The 22,912-nt window shown below is 34.5% G+C and overlaps 1 protein-coding gene across 1 annotated transcript in view; it reads right to left on the bottom strand.

Annotated features, from left to right (window-relative positions):
* Window positions 1–22,912, bottom strand: part of TMTC2 (transmembrane O-mannosyltransferase targeting cadherins 2) — a 453,316-nt gene that overhangs the window by 68,979 nt on the left and 361,425 nt on the right. The window contains exons 10-11 of the mRNA XM_030939608.1: window positions 19,789–19,903; window positions 8,437–8,500 (exon numbers count right to left, since the gene is read on the bottom strand). Coding sequence (XP_030795468.1) covers window positions 8,437–8,500; window positions 19,789–19,903 — 179 coding nt within the window. The remainder of the gene's footprint in view (window positions 1–8,436; window positions 8,501–19,788; window positions 19,904–22,912) is intronic.

Genomic DNA, 22,912 nt, shown 5'->3' with positions numbered 1-22,912 from the left:
AAAAATCAATTCTAAAATTCATAGGGAACCAAAAAAGAGCTTGTATAGCCAAAGCAAGACTAAGCAAAAAGAACAAACTGGAGACATCATACTACCTGATTTCAAACTATATTCTAAGGTCATAGACACCAAAACAGCCTGGTACTGGTATAAAAGTAGGCACACAGACCAATGGCACAGAATAGAGAACCCAGAAATAAACCCAAACGCAGCCAATTGATCTTTGACAAAGCAAACAAAAACATAAAGTGGGGAAAGGACACCCTTTTCAACAAATGGTGCTGGGATAATTGGCTAGCCACATGTGGGAGAATGAAACCGGATCCTCATCTTTCACCTTATACAAAAATCTACTCAAGATGGATTAAGGACTTAAACCTAAGACTTGAAACTATAAAAGTCCTAAAAGATAATATAAAAAAAATAAACAAAACAAAACCCTTCTAGGCAAGGATTTCATGTCCAAGAAGCCAAAAGCAAATGCAATAAAAATAAATAGCTGGGACCTAATTAAACTAAGAGCTTTTTTTGCACAGCAAAAGGAGCAGTCAGCAGAGTTAACAGATGACCCATAGAGTGGGAGAAAATCTGCACAATCTATACATCTCACCAAGGACTAATATCCAGAATCTACAACAAACTCAAATCAGTAAGAAAAAAACAATCCAATCAAAAAATGGGCTAAGGACACGAATAGACAATTCTCAAAAGAAGATATACAAATGGCCAACAAACATATGAAAAAATGCTCAACTTCACTAATGATCAGGGAGATGCAAACCAAAGCCATACTGCAAAACCACCTTACTCCTGCAAGAATGGCCATAATCAAGAAATCAAAATATAGTAGATGTTGGCATGGATGTGATGAACAGGGAACACTTCTACACTGCTGGTGGAATGTAAACTAGTACAACTACTAAGGAAGGCAGTGTGAAGAGTCCTTAAAGAACTAAAAGTATAACTACCACTTGATCCAGCAATCCCACCACTGGGTATCTACCCAGAGGAAAATAAGTCCTTATATGAAAAAGATACTTGCACATATATATTTATAGCAGCACAATTCACAACAGCAAAATTTTGGAACCAACCCAAATGCCCATCAATCAATGAGTGCATAAAGAAACTGTGGTATATGTATATGATGGAATACTACACAGCCATAAAAACAAATGAATTAACAGCATTTGCAGTGACCTGGATGAGATTGGAGACTATTATTCCAAGTGAAGTAACTCAGGAATGGAAAACCAAACATCATATGTTCTCAATGATATGTGAGAGCTAAGTTATGAGGACGCAAAGGCATAAGAATGACACAGTGGACCTTGGGGACTTGGGGGGAAGAGTGGGAGGGGGGCGAGGGATTAAAGACTACAAATATGGTGCAGTGTATACTGCTCGGGTGATGGGTGTACCAAAATCTCACAAATCACCACTAAAGTACTCATGTAACCAAATACCACCTGTACCCCAACTTATGGAAAAATGAATAATAAATAAAAAAATAAAATACATGGATATATTTGTAACTGAAAAAATTAGTCAAAGTGAAATATATATGTGCAGTATTCAAACACATTTTACTCATAAAGTCAATCTGGTGATTCTGGGATCCACATAAAATCAATGCGTACAAGTCAAGAGACACATGGTATGTAGTATTCCCACATCACAGAAGCTTGTGGAAAGTTTTGGGAGAGGCCATATGGTTCCTCCCCCATTTACAAGCAGAAATGTGGTTTAACTGCCTCCCAGACAAATTATTATTAACCTTGTCATTTTTTTCCAACAATAACAATCCTTTATATGGTAAAATCTGAATCTGTCCCATTAAACTTGGTTTTATGTTTTCTTTGTTCTAATTAGGGTTGAAGAATATCTTTCCCATTAGAATATACATATATAGGTGGGAAATTTTATATCCTTTCAATTAATAATAGCTCAATTAAATAATTAACCTTTTTCCCCAGAGCTCAGTCTTAGTGGTTATTTCCACTCCACAGTCATTCCCCTACCACCATATTCACCATAAAAATGATAGTCAAATTGAAAGTAATACATTACAGAATATGTGGACTGCCTTGTAACACAGCTGCATTTTGTTGATAAGCTCATTTATTTGAATCTTCTCTTCCCATGTTTCTCAGTTTAATCTGTTGACATATAATCATTGCTAAAGAGCCCAAATGGATAACACTCGTTTTGATTTTATAATAATGTTCTGAAATAATTTATTTTCTAAGTACCTGGGAAAGGTATAATGCATATATGAAGTTCACTATCGATAATATAATCCTTGAAAGATATTCTCCTTTTAATGCATATATACTAAATACACATGGGATATTTATAAAATATTCTACATATTAGAAATGCAAAATGCAAACACAACAGTTAGCATATAAATCAGAGAGCTGAGTCAAAACTAGAAGTAATCTACCAGTGAAATGTGTCTTCATTGGTAGTTATTTATTCCATGTAGATAGTACAGACCTGCATCAAATACTACCTACTGTGCTCCTCAGAACATGCAGTTGTCCATGAGTCTTTAACATAAAATTCTATCCTTTCTTCCCCCACAGGATTAGCAGATAATCAAATGAGCATAACCGAAATAATTTATTACCTAAAGTTAGCTCCCCTCTATTTCTAGTTGTGTTTTTCCCTCTGTATCTTCACAGTGTCCTTTTTCTTCTTCACTCACTGGGGAGGAAGCAATCTTTAAATATCTCTGATATTTCCTTTGCGCTCCCTTCACCTTGGACACATTTTCAGTCTCATATTCACGTGCATACACACATTTTTAGTATCCTATTTAACACAGAGACACATACATCTCAACATCTATCTTTAATTGGTAATATTCAAATTTAATATTTATTTCCAAACATCATTACAGAATAAGTCTTATACCACCCGCTTCCAATTCTCCATTTCCTCAACTGCTCACATCACTTATGGGAAACTGCACTCCCAAAGGGCACAAAGATGCTTACTCTCGGAAGTCGAAGGACTTTCTCTGTCCTTGCTTTTCTTTACCTTTTTGCAGCAGTGTTCCCTGCTCATCAACTTTGCTTTCTATGCCCTGTCACTGTCTTGGCTGCCTTCCTCATTCTAAATTTGAAATGTCGAAATTCCCAAATGTCTGAAACTGACTCTCTTCTCTTTTGTATATTCCCTCCTTTGGTGATGCTACCCACTTATTTGGTACCATTCCCTTTTTTGCAAATGACTCCCAAGTCTCTATCCCTAACTATGGCCTTCTAACTCCTTCCTTGATAGGAATGTCCCATGAGAAAATGAGAGTAAGCAAATTCTCTCACTCAGAATGTGCTCAGTCTAAACATTTTGTTCTTAGAATAAAGAAAGCCCTCTGATTACAATTTTTATATTTGTGGCATTTCTTTTCTTCCAGGTTACCTAAAATCAAAATTTTGGAACATATATGGTGGCCAAGTAATTATCTTATTCACATCTTTTGAAATAATCTATTACTTAATTTATCTTTATGTTCTTTTCCATTCCTCTCCATTTCTGTACTTTAGTTTCACTACCTTATGCCTATACTATTACCATGACCTTTTATTTAGTTTTCCCAAGGCTGTATCTCCCAACTCTATTTCCTCAAACACAATCGACATTTTTCATTTCATCATATAAATGGCCATCCTAAATTACTCTTTTCATTATGTCACTTTGCTTAATAACATTTTAAAATACAAACGCCACATTTTTAGTATGGTATCCACTACCTTTCATCTAGTTTTATGGTAGTTTTCATTTCTATCTTCCCCTATACCCTTCCTCTCTGTATCCTGCCTCTTGCCCTAGTTCATGTGCATAGTTCTCCCTGCCAGAATTCTCTCCTTGTTATTGCTAAAATCCTTACTTATAGGCATCCTATCATTCCAAGTTTCTCTTAGCTTGTCAACTGTGAGTCAGTGTCTCTTCAGCTCAATCCAGCTGAACGTCGTTTCTCTCTCCTGTGCGCTTTGCTTACACCTAGCTCATATGTCTCACAAAGCATTTATTAGATGCTATTATTTACTGCCCTGATGTTTGAGGATTGGGATTCCCGTGTCCTCTCCTTCACTCCCTCCCCACATTAGATTGTACATTTCTTAAGGACAAGGTTAACATTTCATAACTTTCAAACCCTACTGCATTTAGCACAGTCTTACATAAAGCTGGAACTTGATAAAAAGTAAGTTGAATAAATTCATACTAAAAACAATTACATCCCCCCAAATATAAGATGTACAGACCCATCATTGGTAATTACTCTCTTCTAACTCTAGAGTTTACAAAAAGCCAAGTAAAAGCAGGTGACTTTGTACTATGCAAATTTCCCATTCTTCACATTAACCATTTTTTAAAAATCCATAAGTTAATGCAGAATTTGGCTTAATTCCTACAGGAAGAACAAAGCAGTTTCATTTAATATCCCTCTAGTCCTTGAGAGTCAGCATTTTTTGAAGCCCATTAGTGAGAGAGAAGACAGAGAAGACTGTTGTCTATTTAAAGTAACCTCCAAAGAAAGGTCAACTTATTTAAAACAAAACAAAACAAAAAAATTAAAACTAAAAAAAAACTTAAAATGGCAATTTCAGTAAGGAGTTTTCCCATTATAGAAACATGTTTTAATGTATTATAAGGTTTAATTTTAGGACAATCAGCTCCAAAAATCAAGTTAAAAAAAATTAAAATGGTAATGGTGTCATTTTGTAATAAATAGACTTCTCTAACTATGTAGTCTGGTAAACGACAAGTTATTAAACATGTCTGATAAAGAGACAATGCCAGAATCTAAAACTTATTTTGTGCCTGCTAATTTAGACATCTTTCATTATTTTAGTATTTGACCACTGGAATTCTTTGTATGTAAAATGACACAAAAATACAATTAACAATTTCAAAGTAAATTATGTGGAAAATATGGCTTTCATATCATAGAAAAAAATAAAGAAATTCATCATGGGGCATACTGAAGAAATGGAATAGGTATTTTATTAAGAAAGAATATCCCACAGACAGCAAGCTTTTTAATATGACTGTAACAGAGGTTGCAGCTTCATACTTTACTTTGTATAATAGTGATCTGACATGAACATTGGTGAAACATTCACAGAGTCTCTCACATACAGCTACTGATTTTTACCCTCTTAGGGGTACTTAAAAAACAGAAGAAGATGCTTCAGAAGAAAATGTTTAGAAGCAAGTAAGAGTAAGATTAGATTACTGTGTAGGGGAGAAAACTAGAAAAGACAATGGAACTATTTAAACAGACTGGAGTTGAAGTCTGTTAGCTATGCGATCATATAGGCAGGTACCAGATTTATTAAGTTAAAAGCAGAGAAATAACAAAGAATGTTTTTTATGAACAAAGGTAATAAACAGATATGAACAAGATAAATGTTAAATGAATGTTTTAATTCAGATCAGATGTGTCATTGCTAATAAATCATTACACGGGTTATTGTTTAAAAAGGTCTCTTCATTTCAGAACAGAAATTTATATTACTATCTTGTCTGATCTTGGAAGCTAAGCAGGGTTGGTCCTGGTTAGTACTTGGATAGGAGAAATTTATATTACTGCCATGGTTTTTATTTTATCACTGCTTCCTCTGTGCTGTGGTGTTTTACTCACCTAGACCACATACTGTAAGTCAAAACACAATTCTGAAAACAGATTAGGAAAAAATCATATCTGTTGATCCATCAATTGTAGTATCATTTATTCACTGTTAAATGTGAACATTTTATTCTATCCCATCCATTTTAAAAGTATTGTTGCCAGATAGGGAAAGTATCATTTGAATAAACATATTCTGAAAAGCAGTCTGCAGCGGGTTTATGAAGAAACATTTTGAGGGTTCAGCAAAAAATGGTTTTGAGTTGGAGATTAAATATTGATTTTATGATTTGTTTAGTCTTTTAAAATTAACCATTTCACAAATCAGACTCAAATCTTGTAATATTCGAGTGTCTTTCATTTTTTAGTCCAGGTCAGATAGCTCAGGTAGCTCTTCTCTCACTAATGCATTACAACATGTTGAAGATGGCCATTTGACCAACCACTTGACCAAAAATCAACATGACACTCAAGTGACTAGTACTCAAAAAACAATTGCATTTACCTATCATGCATTATGTACATTCATAGCATCTTATTAACGTGAAGGCAATAAAAAAAAAAAAGAAAAACAAAAACTCTGATCTCTGCCTTTAATGAAGTTGTAATAATAAGACTTCAAATTCAACCCTTTTCCTAGAAATACTGCACAAAGCTGCCCGACTAGGGCATTTACCAAACTATGCGTAGTGCACGCCACCTGCTTCCCTGCCACAACTCTTAACTCACTTGTGCTGCTCTAGCTTTCTCCAAAGCACTTCTCACTGTTTGATATACTAGCTCCTTCTCCTCAGACTAGATTGTGAGCTCCTAACCATTTTGTTCACTGCTGTATAGCCACTGCCTAAAGTAATACCTGGTACTCTGTAAATATTACTGAATAAATAAATAAAATGACTATCATTATTTAGGTTTTTTTAATTTCTGACTTGCCTTTCCTCTCTAAGATATGGCTGCATTTTTTTTTTTTTTCCATCAAGCTTTCTGTTATGCATTCAGTGGCCCGGGTTACAGTGTGATTCCATTTAGTTTTGACAGTGGGTGAGTTATTAAATTCTCAGCCCTTCCAGAGAATAGGGATCACAAAGGTATCTGTGGGTTGTTGTGAGAAATGAATGAAGTACTTAGCAGAGTGTTTGGCACATAATAGTAAGTGCGCAATAAATTTTAGCTGTCATTGTTCTCACCATATGATTATTAAGTTATTTTCTTCTGTTGCAAACTGCTTATCAATTCTTGAAACATCTCATAATTAATGTGACAGGGTTCAGAACAGCCACCCAAAGCATGGTTCCTTACAATACAGAATATTTTAAGCTGAAAAACAACAAAACTGCAGAAGAAGGAAGGTCACTCTATGACCTTCTCCCTCCCTTCTCCAAGGTAGTAGGTGATAAGACCCTCATTAACACCTTGTCTCTGAATACACAGGGAAAAAAAGAAGAAGAACAAACAGGACTTTCTAAGTTCTTCCCAATTTATTACCATGAGATCATAACCTTTTGTCTTCTAATCAGACTTCTGCATGATGTCTATAAAAAATAATTTCCTGAGTCATCATTTCTGAAGGCTCCCATATCAGGTAAAATGTATATTAAATAAATCTTTATGCTTTTCTATTGTTAAATCTGTCTTTTGTTTGGGGTCTCAGCCATAAGCCTTAGGGTGCTCAAGACAAAGATACTTTTTTGCCCCTACAAATAAAACTCGGAGGCGTTGAGATTCAGGGCTAATGCTGCAAGTGGATGAACCTCCTGAAAAGAGAAATAGCTACCTCCCACATAGGTCTCTTTCAGAGAACATTCATCCTCCTCTTTTGTGCTCCCGGAGGACTGTATACACCTCTGTATAAGAATCACTACACTGTATTTGAATTAGATGATTGTGTTCAGTCTTGTCTGCTACACTGTGTGGTCCTTTAGGATATGAAATCTCTGTATCCTACCACAAAGCAGGAACTCTATAGATGAAGAATGCTTGCCCAATGGATGAGTTACTATAAAGAAATGAGACTGATCCCATTATTTGCACTCACATCACATGTGCACTTTCATTACTGTTTCAAAATTGCATTTCCCAATAGATGGTCTTGATGTGAAGAACAGGGTAGAAGATTTTAGTATTGGCGAGAGATGCAGAAGGTATATGAAAATAAAAGCACAATGTGTTGGAGTTCAGAGATGTGTTGCAAATAAAATGTGCTCAGAAGACCAAGACAAAACCAGTTCTTATTTTCTCATAAATGGTTACTCTATTTCAATAGAAGAGATCTAATTCACATCCATCTTTCTTTATGGAAGCATCATTACCCAGAGAAAAATTGTAATAAAAACATTCTTGATGAAGTTGAAAAGCACAGTTATTAGAAATGAGGGCTGTAGAATAGAAAAGAGGCATATAGCTTGAGGTCTGACTATATACGAGAATCAAAAAATAATAGGTATTTAATGCCACAGCCAAAAAAAACCTTCAAGGAATTGATTTTAAAAATTATGCAAATACAGAGTATTTAGTAGTGCTAAAGCCTGTGTTTAAGTGATAAAAATCTTATGTTGCTTTACACAGGTTAGAAGACAGCAAATCTAACTCTAGAAAAAGAAGCTTGAGGCTGGCAGATTTTACTATTGAATTAAGCTGTTTAGTAGGTATCCAAAATAAGAGATCGAGAGAGACAGGAAGAAAGAAAGAAAGAAAGAAAGAAAGAAAAAAAAAAAACAAAACACGCTTCTATGTCTTACACCTATCACATGCTTTGAGTCTATCCCTCTGAAAGTGTTTCTCATTAGGAAAGTACTTACGTTAGGCCTCAGCCTGGCTGCCAGATCATAATACTTCTCGGCTGCTTCATTGAGGCTAGCCTGTCTGTAAAAGAAATAATAAAATAAAACTATATCATTTATTTTAGAATTACAATTAGGATCACTGTGCAGCAAAATAATGTTAATTAAAAAAAAAAAAATTCTGGTCACACCAAACAATAAATTGCCCAAGCAGAAAAAGACTTAAAAATTGAGTGTTTGCATTGCACTTGTTATAAATAGTATTTAAGGCATTATATTTAAGGTATTATAAATAGTATCTTAACACATTCCTATTCAGTGGGTGTTGTTATTTCACATTTACATATTAGGAATTAGAAAAGTTATCCTACTTTTCCATGCAAAACTAGGTAATATATTATAGTGGTGGGGTTCTCCAGCATCAACATGAGACCCCAGAAAAATCTCAATTTTAAAAATAAATTGTCAAAATTAGTAATTACTGCTTTTGTTTTATGAAAACAGTAAAGATCTGCAGGACTTTCAAAATTCTACATCTGTCTATAAAGACACTTTCTTTCCAGTATGGAGGGAACTTTTCACGGTGTGTAGTTAACAGAAAAAAATAAAAAGGCCAGATTATGTCTCCCCTTGGACTTCGGACACCAGGGTCAGCACATGACTTAACCTCAGCTAAATGGATATTCTCGTTACTTAGAACTTTCATTCCTAAGTGACAGAAAGATGAAAGGATGGCCAGAACTCACTTGCAATGGAAGAAGCAATGGGACTATTTACCAGCCAGACTCTTCCTGGAAAGAACCGCTTTTGTATATCTCACTTCTGGGCCACTGGGCTACCTTGTGTCCTGCCAATTTAAGCCTTCCAGCCTACAGTGAATTCTGTAGCTCCCATGGCCTTCAAATAGCTACAGTCAGTTTCTATTGCTCACAGCCAAATCCTGTAAGTAGCGCAACTGACTTGTACAAATAAAATGTGCACTGAAATTTACAGATAGATTTGTTCACTGTCTATTCCTGTGATTCACAGAAAAGACCTAGGTTCACCCAACTCATCACCCAGAAGCAGGGCTCTAAGGAAGTGCAGCCAGTCGTTCTTTAATATACAACATATTTTTTGATCATACCATGCTGCTTCAGAAGACCTTCTAAGATGGCAGGAAATAAGATCTAAGAAGCTTGTGGAGGTTGAGCTGGAATCTGGTGACAATATTTGAAGGGTGCAGAAAAAATGCTACAGGAAAATGCCAAATTCAATTTCAGATGTTGTATATAGCATATCTAGGACGTGACAATAATAGTAAATGGCTGGAGGTCCTGTAGTTAAAATGGAGTGGTGTTCTCTTGAAGCTGTGATGTAAAGAAGCTATTGAGACAAGAAGATGACAGGACAAGGATGAAGAGAACACAAAAATTAACTTTCTCAATTAGAAAAACATATTCAAGTTTTAAAAGAGAAGGTTAACTAGCCTTATCTATAAAGGTGAATTTGTACTTGGTCAAGCCAAATACAAACTATAAAAACATACCCCATGCAACCATATAAATTATGGAAATAACTGAAGATAACATCTCTCTGGAGAGTAGGACATATTTTTCTAAGTTTTAAATGAAAAATAATTAAAAACACTGCTATTTTTTAATAGAGGTTATAAAGAAAGTAAAAACCCTTGACCTAAGGCTCTACTGGACCCATGACATGTTACAATGTGCTGTTGCAATTTATATTCTCATAAATGTTAGAGCTCAATTTCAATATGTCAAGAGAAGTACTTTAGTTCGGTATGAAACAGTAAAAATTCCCTCACTAGGGTATTTAATAAAGGTTCCCTCCACCAAATTATAGAATCAATTTGGTACAGACTCATTTGGAAATCTGAACCAGAATTCATTAGGTCATGCCCTGGAAAGGTTTTCTCCAGAGGAAAATAAAAGGCATGCAGGTAGGAAATTGGAGCAACTTAATACTACAAAGAACTCAGTTACTTTGAAGTGAGATCAACCGACAGATGCCCAACATGGAAAATATAGCTACCATTAATATTCATCTTTATGGACATTTAATCATGAGGTAGATAAGGATCAAAAGAGAAACTGGGGAATCCATCAGATAGAATGCCTTGAAAATAATAATAAACTCAATTTTTAAAAGGTTTTATTGCCCCCCAAAAATGGTTATTAGTTTTTAAAGTCTTCATATTATTTGGTGCTTTAGTTCTCAAAGGAAATATCTAGGTTAGAAAACTTAATTTCTTAAGCTAGAAGTAGAATTGATGAAATTCTGATGAGGTGGGAAAAAAAAAACCCACTAGGATTTATTATATATGTCATACAACTATGCAAATTAATTTTTACTCTAGGACCTTGCTTCTAATATTAAATAGTCTTTACAAACTACTAATCAGCAGGCATTTATGGCAGAACATGGAAAACTGTAGGGAAAAGAATATGTCAGTTGCATCCACGGAATGCTCATTTATATCCTCATTTTATTCTCTAGACAAAAGAGAATAACTCATGAGGAAGTGTTCAATGTCCATTTTACAGTGTTTGCTGTATTTCATACACGGCTCTGCACAGAGCATCCTGGGAGTACTTAATAAATCTTAATTGTAGAGATGATGGAATCATTAATCAATATTTGAAAAAGTAAAGATTTAGCAGTATTCTGCCAGTTGCTTAGAGATTCTACTAAATATTGTCAAGAATTTCAACGATAAGATTGTTAGGGACTGGTCGCAGGACTCAGGTTCCCAAGACTATTAAAGCAGATGAAAAAATAACACTTCCTGCATACTCGTATCCTTTCTTCCTTCCCTATTTCTTTTCTGGGACAGAAAATTTCTAAATCCTCTATCCAGGAATTGATTATTTCATATACCAGTTACAATACCACCCTGAAGCAGTTATTATTATTTACCACATTTTAAAGATGAGGATAATGCAAAAACAGTGCCAGATATTTACTTTCTTACTTCCTGAAATATCTCATTTTTAAAAGCTCACAATTAGATATAGTGGAAACTTTTCCCAAGTGTCCAAGTATTAAGAGAAGGCTTTGAAGGTGGGTGAAGAGGAAAGCAGTGGCTCTGCAAGAAATCTTGCAGGCCAGATGTAAACAACTTTGCATTCTGACCAAAACATACTTTACAAAGCCAGAAACAAGGTGGTGAGAAGGAAAAATCATTCATACCAGGAACCCACAACGGATCCAGATGGGCAACTTGCTCCATTTAACATGCCACCCTAGGAGTCAACATTGTTATGTCACATATCTAGAGCATTAAAGATTTAATCCCTATGCCAACAATAGACAATATCTGGAGACTCAGATGGAGGCTCCTTTCTCATTACCAACTCCTACCTATCATAGCTGTTGGGCCCTCCCACTCTTCACATTACCTCTGGTCTCTCAGGGCCAGGAAGGGTGAGGAAGAAGAAAAAGTCCACATAGCATTTGTGAACTGGACTAGGAAGTAAACCCTGAATTTCCAAGAAATCACTGGAGTGAGCTGGTTATATTTTAAGTCTTTAGGTTCAGAGTTTTTTGTTCTGTTGGTTGGTTTTGCTTTTTGCCATCAGTAAAAATACAGTCTCAGATCGAAAGCAAACAGACAATAACAAAACTCACAAACACATTTCATCATTTGTGTACTGCAAAATTCCATTTTTGTACATGAGACTATAAAATCTGCATCTGTTAAATATACATATTTCTTATACCTAATTCCACTCTCTGGTGTTATTTTAGAAAAGTATACTTTGGAACACATGTTTACGGCCCAATAGTCTTATAAAGAAAGATGTATAAGAGAAATTTGGGAATCAATAATGTAATGGAATAACAACTTAATATACCCTATGAAATGTCTGAAGTGAATCTGATTAAAAGAACCACTTACAATTACCCACATTTTTATGTATTCTGTGCAAATTATAAAATCGCTAAATTTAAAATGTCTTCTTTGGAAATATAAATAATAAAAACTCTAGTGGCATTTAGATGTAAAACTCTCTTTAACTACAATTATTAATAGTTGTGAATTGCCAATATGAATTAAAAATTAATATAAAAACTACTGATACGTACAAAAGATAATATTTCAGTAAAGTCTTGGTAGTGATTTTCAAGAATAGCTTATGAGCATTTTTTTTTTTTTTTTAACTGGAGATTGTTGTTCATGTAACATAAAAACAGAGGAAAATAGCTGGGTTTTCCTGGATTCTTGCCAGGCTCTGATGCTTAGTTTTGAGTTACTCAAAGCAGCACTAAATTTTAATTCTAGTTGATATGTTATACAGTAGGAACAGAAGTAGAACTGAAATAATCGAAGACATAAAAATGTACGGAAGATCTTAAAATAGTGAAACCAGAGTCATACATACATAAAAACAATGGAGCAGAAAAGATCCTTGCAATGAAACTTGTACAATAAATTGTTTATGACTATTAAGCCTTCTTAGACGAAAACTTCTCTGTCAGGATACCAAAAATGGCTTCATGACCTGTAAGTATCTCCACCTGAATTCTAAATGAAAAGACTAGAGTGGTAAAGAAAAAAAGTAGCAATAAGAGGAAAAAACTATGCTGACAATATAATTTTTAAAAAGGTCCCTCTGAGAAATTCCTTGATGCCCCATGACAGTTTAAGGCTATTCTTTCACAGCCTCAAACTGTTCAGGGGCTGGAAAGGGCAGAGTTAAACCTGTATCTAGAAAGATTATATAATGATGTGTAGTGGAAAAAATTAAAAGAGAGGGTATTGTGTATTGGCAATGTCAACTGTTATATTCACATGTAGTAAATTACCACTTATGTTCAAGGCGTAATGTTTGGATGAGGAGAAGGAATTGAGACGGGTGAAAGAGAAACAGCAGAATAGAACTTGCTTGTGGTGGTCCAAGAATCAACATCCTAAGCTCATCCTGGGATTTATTAGAAGCGTAAAATCACAGGTACTACCCCAACTTACTAAATCATAGCATGCACTTTAACAACATCCCCAGGTGCTCACATGCACATTAATACTGGAAAGAAACAGGGTTGACAGATGCCACCTTCAACCTCATTTGCCACCCCACTTCGCTCTGAAGACCCTATGGTCCATTACAACATGGTTGAAATAAGAGCTGCATGATTGTAAATTGGAAGTAAAATATACCTAATAATTGGAAAATCCAGTGACTTTCTAGTGGTTTTGGTAAGTTTGGAAGTGATAAGGAAGAAAATATATGGCTCAGTGGGCGTTGGAAATATATACATACATCCCCAAGATACACACACACCTACACACACACACACACACACAATCTGATTTGTGAAAATAATTTGATTCTGTTTTCTTCTCATTCAAGAATTTAAATTTTATGTGACTTCCAGTAGAATGTATGAAGAAGTTAGCATCTGTAAATTTTATGTTTTCAATATGTTGATTACATAATATTGTGTGATTTGAATATAAAAATTAAAAGATAATGATTCTTTCTTGTATATTCACTCTGCTCTCTAGAAATTAGGGAAGAAATTAGAACCAGTCGGTATGGTGGAGTTTTGCTATTTTTACTACTACCTTTTATTTAACACTACCTTTGGGGCAGAGTGATAGTTTCCACCCTTAGGCCTAGAAAAAAGGAAAGTGCACACATCTCAGCTGCATATGTGACCCACATCAGAGACTATATCATGATTATGCTTCTAAAAATGTAATATCCCTTTGAGAATACAAAGTTGGAGTTCTCTCTCCAATGGCCCTGTCTACTTTATAAAATTTATTACAAAAGTATAATTTAATACTATTGGAAAGACCTAACTACTAAGCATTTATTTGCACATTTGACAATCTGTTATTCTGTAAATTATTTTCTATATCAATAAAGTCGAGAATCATAGCATCTAAGCCATCAGTCAGGTGTAAAGTACGAGGGAGCCAATGTGACACAGTGAAAACAATATCATACTACATTAAGCCTTAACCCCTGCTTTACCAATGGTAAATACAGAGAAGAGTATTGACTTTGAGTCTCAGTATGCTCATCTGTAAGATGGGAAGGTTTATTAACATTTACTTCACAGATGTAACTTAGAAATAAGAGAATGACAGACATAAAATGCAAAGTATAGTGTCAGGCAGACAGAAGATGTTTGAATAAATGCTACTTCTATCCCTTACCCTGTAAGCAGTAGATTAAACACACACACACACACACACACACACACACACCCATTCCACTAGAGCCTATGAATGCTGTAAACCATGTAAAGTTTGTTATTAGTGCCTCTATATTTCCTCTCAAATAACAAATATCTTCATGTTATCTTCAGCTTCCAGTTCTTCAGAAAAGTTGAATAAATCCATTCACAGAAAATGTTTCTAATAGAATAACTGATTCAATAAGTTTCTTCTCATAACGCTATAGATATAACTCTACTGTGTTCTAGCATCGTAAATTCCTTTATTTTCCTTTAATGATAACCAATCTGATTTTTAATGCTGTCACCTGGAAGCATCTAGTAACTTTTCATTTTGTTTGAAGTACTAAAAATGTCACCATGTATTGTCAACATTCTTTATGTGAGGCCACTCAACATTTGTGATCACCTCCCCTATGAATACACTTGGTAATCAGCCAGAACAAGGATCCCACATTCCTAAGCAAGGTAGAAGCTAGAAATTCACTCATCTTCTAACTTTCGTCTAGCACAGGACTCAGTTTCTACCCATCAGATGCAATCTCAAGAGAATGGAATTCAGAGTTAAGTATAATGGGAAGCAGCTAGGCCCAGGAGAATCATCTTCTAATAAATGCGATACACACTTTGCTGGGTTCCTTGTGGGTGATAGTGGCACAGCTCCTGCACTGTAAAAGCTGCTGAGCCCAAGGGAATTCTGGGTGTTTGGGAATTATTCTTAGTTGTGTACAGTAGAGCTCCCAACCCCACTGGTAGAGTCTGTAGGTTATAGAACACTCTTCAAAAAATCTTGTTGCTGTACAAACTAGCAAGAATGATTCTTTAGTACACAACTAAAAGCTGGTCTCTACATGACAACAGTTTAAAAACAAACCTATTTTCATTGATTTTGCCTTCATTACGATGAATGAAGATCATCCTATTTTGGAAATTTTCTCTATCTCTTGATAATCTCTACTCTATGCTCTTTTTCAGAAATTTCTGTTCTTATTAATATTTCTATATACACAAATAAAATTATATATAGCATATATAATATATAAAACTACATGCACACATATACAGTATATAGATATATGTGCATATTTGTACATAAATAAAACTAACATATTATGTATACAATATATGTATATAAATGACTATAATTATATACACATGTATAATTATGAGCATATATAGTATGCAGAACTATACAAACATATATATAATTACAAATGTAATTACTTATAATTATGCATGTGAGTTCCCAATCTATCCTCCAATCATCTGTTCACTCACCATTTTCATGTTTTTAGTATTTTCCACCAATTTCTGAGGAAATATTTATAGCTTCTATTTAAATTATTAGTCTATTAATTGTATACTACCTCCATTGCTGTTATACATTCAGAGACCCTATTAATCTCTTAGTAATCTTTTCCCAACATTATAGTGCTCCACTTTCTACTTACCTATTTCTTTGCACAGATACATTTTGTATCAGCTAAGTTGGGTTATACTTTGGGAATAAACATCTTCTAAGTCTCACTGAATTAAGACAACAAAGTTTACTTCTCACTCATTGAACCTATCCAACGAAGGTGAGGAGGGAGGTTTGTCTCTCTTTGGTCACTTAGGGATCTACATTTCCACAATTTCTAAGTCAGAGAAAGGGAAAAGCACTCAGTCTTAGAGCTTTGGCTCAAATGTGCCATATATTACATTCACACACATTCAATGACAAATAAGAGGCATGCAGGACTTCAGCTTCAAGGAAGGCAGGAAAGTGCAATACTACTGTGATTCTCTAAAACAAAGGACCTTGCAATAGTTTGCTGAGAATGATGGTTTCCCGCTTCATCCATGTCCCTACAAAGGACATGAACTCATCCTTTTTTATGGCTACATAGTATTCCATGGTGTATATGTGCCACATTTTCTTAATCCAGTCTATCATTGATGGACATTTGGGTTGGTTTCAAGTCTTTGCTATTGTACCCTAGAACTTCAAGTATAATAATAATAATAATAATAATAATAATAATATCATTAAATAAATAAATACAACAAAACAAAGGGCCAAGCAAACTTGTTAAATGACATTAATACTACTTCCACCACAAAGTGTTCTTGTGAAGCACTTTGATGACAGGAATTTAGAGACCCTCTAAGAGGCTCTTATGTTTTTAATGTAAACCTGCTTCACTGAGGCCCTTTATTTTGATACCTCTGACTTGTCATTCTTATCTGAACTGCCAAATTGAGTAATATATTTCAAAACTTTATATTAGCTTATTCTACAGAGAAAGATCTTTGTTCACTTCTGGTAGCTGGAATGGATCTACTGGAAATTTCTCAAATTTCAGGCCTCTTGAAGTTCCCAATAAGATAAAGATTTGCCCCTTGATGGCTGGCCTGAGGATCTCACTTCTTCCAATCTCATTTCATTCAGATGGAATGATCATTTTTTTTTCTTTTTGCTACATTTGTAATGAGCAGCTCCTGCTCCCCCTCCCCCCATTTATAGATTCTTTTGGTCATTACATTGGAGATTTGCCAAGAAAAGGGAAGTTAAATCAGTATGTTCAAACCTTATCTTGAACTGTAACTTTTCCCTAAATTGCTGATTTTTATCCAGCTAACAAAGTGAGACACAACCAGGAGACACCCACTCTTTCTCTCACACCCAAATGGTCACCAAATCCTGTCAATTTTGTCTCCTAAACATCTCTCAAAAGAACAGAGTTCTTGAGAAAATAATATCAAACTTAATTTAGAACTATGTGGCATCACCCCCAGGAGAAAATTTACATGTAACATTAAATAAGCAAAATTTTGACAACTAGCCATTTTGACAAAAGTATATCCAAGGGGAAACCAATAACCCTTCTTATTCCTTTAGGCAAACAAAGCCCTGAATGTTCTCAACTATTAAGAAAAGAGACTGATATTCAGCTTGACAGCAAGCACTCCAGAAATGCTTGAATTTGACAGAGGTGAAAAACAGAAAAGCTAAGTAAAAACATTCATGAAGACTGCCATCCAGTTGAGTAGGAGAATGTCAGGCTGCTGTGGTCACTCTTGCAGTCAATATAGGAGGGCACCGACTGACTGCAACTTAATGAGGGATGTAGACCAGAGAAAGCTGGAGAGGATGTTCTGAAAATAAATCCTAAAGATTTTCTCACTGCCAATATATAACAAAAATTTTCCACTGGTTTCTAGCACTAAGACAACTAAGAAAAAATCATAACTGATGTCTTTAACAAGGACTTTTTTTTTCTTTTGTAATATACCTATAATGGGTTTCTATTGGTAGACCTTGAATTTCAGACATGGATTTAATATGTAGCAAAATGCCTTGTTGATAAAAGTATCTGTTATTATCAAGATGAATTTGCCTGCGTGTATTCCTGCTTTCCCATTCTTGCGAATTGTTTACTGTTGCTGAAAGCATAGTGTTTTATTCATGAGGAACCAAAAGTCCTTATCTCTGTAACAATATCTAAACTTGTCACACAAATTGAGGTGTCTTTTAAAAATTATCTTTGCATTGAAGGTTCTTGCAGATTGGTTACAGTTTATTTTATGAATATACCAACAGTCAATTGAATCCTGATTTCCCTTTGTAGGTGTCAGCTTTCTTGAGTTCATCACAAAACAAGTACCTTAGGGATGCTAACATTAATGTTGAATTGAGGGCATTCAACTAAAATGTCCCTGTATTATTTTTTTACAACTACAGGTGAATCTACAATCATCTTAAAAGCTAAAAAAAAAATCCTTCTACTTTTTACAAATGTCCTCATTTTAAAACCATCCAATTGTGAATCAACTATTCTGTTATTATTCGTCCACTGTAAGAGTAATCTACATAATTACAAATCTATTCCTGGAAGCCAAGTGCAGAGACCACAGTATAGAAGTCATTTACTGAAGCATTTAGGTGGGGATTTAATAAACTAGCATTCAAGTAAAAATATGGGAGGAGTTATATGTACACACACACATATATATATATAACATGACAAATGATGCTTTTTAAACAACTATATAAATCATTTGATTAAAAGCAGTTAAAAACATTCTCCTATAATCTAAAGAACCATTTATGGATGCACTTTCTTTATATTCACACACAAAAATGATAATTTTTATTATTATTTTATTATTTAATAATTTTTATTATTTTATTTATTATTTGCTAATCTGGCCTTATATTTTAGTATTTTTGCTCTCATTGCAATTAGCCTTTGTAATAGTCTTCTGAAAACAGAAGCATTAAAAGCTAAAAAAATGTATTATTTAACGACAAAGCAATAGTGTTGATTCCAGGGCTATTTTGAGAATTTCATGGGCCTTAAGTATACTTGTATTTGAAACTCCTCTCCAGCCGGGCGCGGTGGCTCAAGCCTGTAATCCCAGCACTTTGGGAGGCCGAGACGGGCGGATCACGAGGTCAGGAGATCGAAACCATCCTGGCTAACACAGTGAAACCCCGTCTCTACTAAAAATACAAAAAAAAAAAAAAAAAAAAAAAGAAACTCCTCTCCACTATTAAACATTAAAATGTATCCACATGCCACAGTCAATATAATTAACATAAAAACACAAATACTGAGATGCAGTTTACTGACATAATGTTTTGCTTTGGAGACATTTAATTAGACATGTATTATATTCAATTTTGCAGTTTTCTTTTTGTATTTTATGAGTAGCAATTTTTAGAGGGAAGGGAAAGGAGGTCGCAGTAATTTTCAGAAAGTCCTAAAACCTCATATGCCCTACACATGGTGCACATAGACCAGGGGAGTCCAATCTTTTGGCTTCCCTGGGACACAATAGAAAAAGAATTGTCTTGGGGCCACACATAAAATACAGTAACACTAATAATAGCTGACGAGCTTAAAAAAAAAAAAAAAAAAGAAAGAAAAAGCAAAAAACCTCATAATAATGTTTTAAGAAAGTTTACGAATTTGCGTTGGAATGCATTCAAAGCTGTCCTGGGTGACATGTGGCCCATGGGCCACGGGCTGGATAAGGTTGAATAGCCTATAATGAATACAATGTTTCTACTTTTTTACATAGTTAAGCAGCATGATTCACATTAAGAATGTGGAATAAGGTGGTATGACATTAAAATTCGTATACTTAATTACCTTCTCAAAGTCAAGGCTTTGAGGCACAGTAGCAAGAACTAACCTGAGCATGTGGGCAGCATTGAAGACAACATCAAACTCTGTGCTGTCTAGTTCAGCTGCTTTTTTTGCCATCTCAGCTGCTTCTATGAGACGAGCTTCTTCCAGAAGAAACTGACCTGAAAAGTATAAAAATCAGTGAGCTTCAACTCAGAAAATCCCATGAAACAATAAAGCTGTTATTAAAGAAAAATAAGTACAGTGGTAAAGGTGATTTGAAGCTAAAATTTAATAATACACTCATTATTTAGAGATTATTTATATGACTTTTGCTTAATTATGGGACATTTCAATGTTTCTATTTGCTAACTTAAACATTTTTTTCTTAAAAAGAAATCATCTATAGACTATTCAGCAAGATATAAGATGAATACATTTAAAGCTATATTACAAATATGAGTTGAGCTGATTCCCACTGTTAGTACTTTAAAACAGCTCCTGTCTCTGATGCATATATACAAACAGGCATATTCACATAGACAAATATGCATTTCTTATATTTAATATTAAATTACTGATAAACATAGGAAGGTAGGTTAAGCATTAATTTACTCAATTAGATTTAATAATAATTATAGAATAGATATTATTTATTCCAACAAGTTCAGATATGTGAGATTACTTTCAGGTTAGCTTTACAAGGTTAGAATTACTGCAGACAGAGTCACAGAACTCTTTCAACGTACCTCAAGAATTATTACATAATGCTATCCCCGAAACATATTGTGAGGGTAAAGAAAACAAAAGTTAGGCCCAATTTTAATGTCATAAATATACAGAGACAACAGGCCACTTTTTAAATAGAGATTGAACAGTAACAGTACTAATGCTAAGCCTTATCTGATATGGATATTCAAATAAAAACCAAATTAAAGGATGGCAAACATATGCTGAAGCCATCTATATAGTTGCCAGGTTTTTCAAGTTGTGGTCTAATTATTATCTCTTCTGTTTGAGGTTTCATGTTTGTTTAAAGTTCAAGAATTTAGAAGTACTAAAAATAGTTATAAAAATGATTAGTAAGTTCTGAGCTGCAGACAGAAACATAAAACTTTAAAAATGTCAAGAAGACATATACATAGCCAACAAGCATGTGAAAAAAGGCTCAATATCCCTAATCATTAGAGAAATGCAAATCAAAACCACAATGAGATACGATCTCACACCAGTCAGAATGGCTATTATTAAAAAGTCAAAGAATAACAGATGCTGGCAAGGTTGCAGAGAAAAGGAAAGGCTTATACACTACTGGTGGGAATATAAACTAGTTCAGCTTCCGTGGAAAGCAGTATGCTGATTTCTCAAAGAACTTAAAACAGAATTACCATTTTACCTAGCAATCCCATTATTGTGTACATACCCAAAAGAATAGAAATCATTCTACCATAGACACATGCATGTATATGTTTATTGTTAGCAGTATTCACAATAGCAAAGACCTGGAATTAACCTAAATGCTCATCAATGGTAGACTGGATAAAGAAAATGGGGTACACACACACCATGGAATACTATGCAGCCACAAAAAAGAATGAGATCATGTCCTCTGCAGTAACCTGGCTGGAGCTGGAAGCCATAACATGAAGCAAACTAACACAGGAACAGAAAACCAAACACCACCATGTTCTCACTTGTAAGTGGGAGCTAAACATTGAGTACACGTGGACACAAAAAAAGGAACAATGGAGACAAGGAGCTACTCGAGGGAGGAGGTTGGGAGTGGGGAGATCAAAAAACTGCCTCTTGGGTACTGTACTTATTACTAGAGTGATGAAATAATCTGTCCCTGAGCCCTATATATTTACCTACATAACAAACCTGCACATGTATCCCACATGTATACCACACATGTGTAATCTGTATGTGAACCTAAAATAAAAGGGAAAGATAAAAACAAAAAAAATAAAAATGCTAAATGCTCTCTGGTGGCTAAAAAGCCCATTATTTACTGTTTATTTAATGAATATTACAAATTGTCTTCTAACCCAAAAGACCATTTCTTAAATAAAAAAGAAATACCTCTATTTTAAGGATTTATAATAAACCATAGCTGGCTGGGTGTGGTGGCTCACGCCTGTAATCCCAGCACTTTGGGAGGCCAAGGCAGGTGGATCACCTGAGGTCTGTAGTTCGAGAACAGAGTGGCCAACATGGTGAAAGCCAGTCTCTACTAAAAATACAAAATTTAGCCAGGTGCAGTGGTGGGTGCCTGTAGTCCCAGCTACTAGGGAGTTCGAGGCAGGAGAATTGCTTGAACCCAGAAGGCGGAGGTTGCAGTGAGCTGAGACTGCACCACTGCACACCAGCCTGGGCGACAGAGTGAGACTCTGTCATTCATTCATTCATTCACTCATTCATTCATTCATAAATAAATGCCACTGCTTGCATTTAAATATGTCTAAATTTCAATTAGTAAACAATGATGAGTAAAGGTAAGCCTATGATTATAAAGACTTTTTGTTTTTTTCAAAAGCAAGTGACAAAATTTTAAGACTAGGACTTGGAGATCACTCAGCTATTTCTACAAAAAGTTTCACATCACTTTCTTAAGTTTGTCGCCTAACATTCTGTGCCTTTCTTATCTCCCATGACAAATAAACATTAATTCTTGGGTTAGAAAATTAAGGAAACAGAATTATAAATAAGTTACATTTATAAATAAAAAACGTTACTTATGAAATAACTGCATATGCTAACTCTACAGATACAGATATGAAATGAAATTCAAATATATGGTGCTTTTTTGTATATCAGTAAAATAAGAATGAGATAATCTGTGGCATACTGAAATATTATTATCTCCTCATATATAGCTTCATAAAGGTTGCCAGGCTAACCGTATCCTTCAGATAGTTGTAGTTATTATAGACTGCTTTTTAAATAAAAACACAATATTAATTACTACTTTTATTCAAAACATAATATTTAACTAAGCAAATGCATTAATAAATACATTATTTATGTGGTATTTAAACAAAGGATAATGTAGGAAATTATTAATTGTTCTTTTCCTTTACAGGCAGCTATTAACTCTGAAATGTAATCTATATTAACAGCTAGAAAAACGTAACAATTAATTGAATAATGAAGGTTATTTTCTTGAAATTCATTAGACTGTAGAGAGAACA

The sequence above is a fragment of the Rhinopithecus roxellana genome, chromosome 10 (assembly GCF_007565055.1).
Source record: "Rhinopithecus roxellana isolate Shanxi Qingling chromosome 10, ASM756505v1, whole genome shotgun sequence".
Taxonomy (NCBI): domain Eukaryota; kingdom Metazoa; phylum Chordata; class Mammalia; order Primates; family Cercopithecidae; genus Rhinopithecus; species Rhinopithecus roxellana.
The sequence above is the reverse complement of the archived record's forward strand: the minus strand, read 5'-3'. Positions and strand labels throughout refer to the sequence as shown.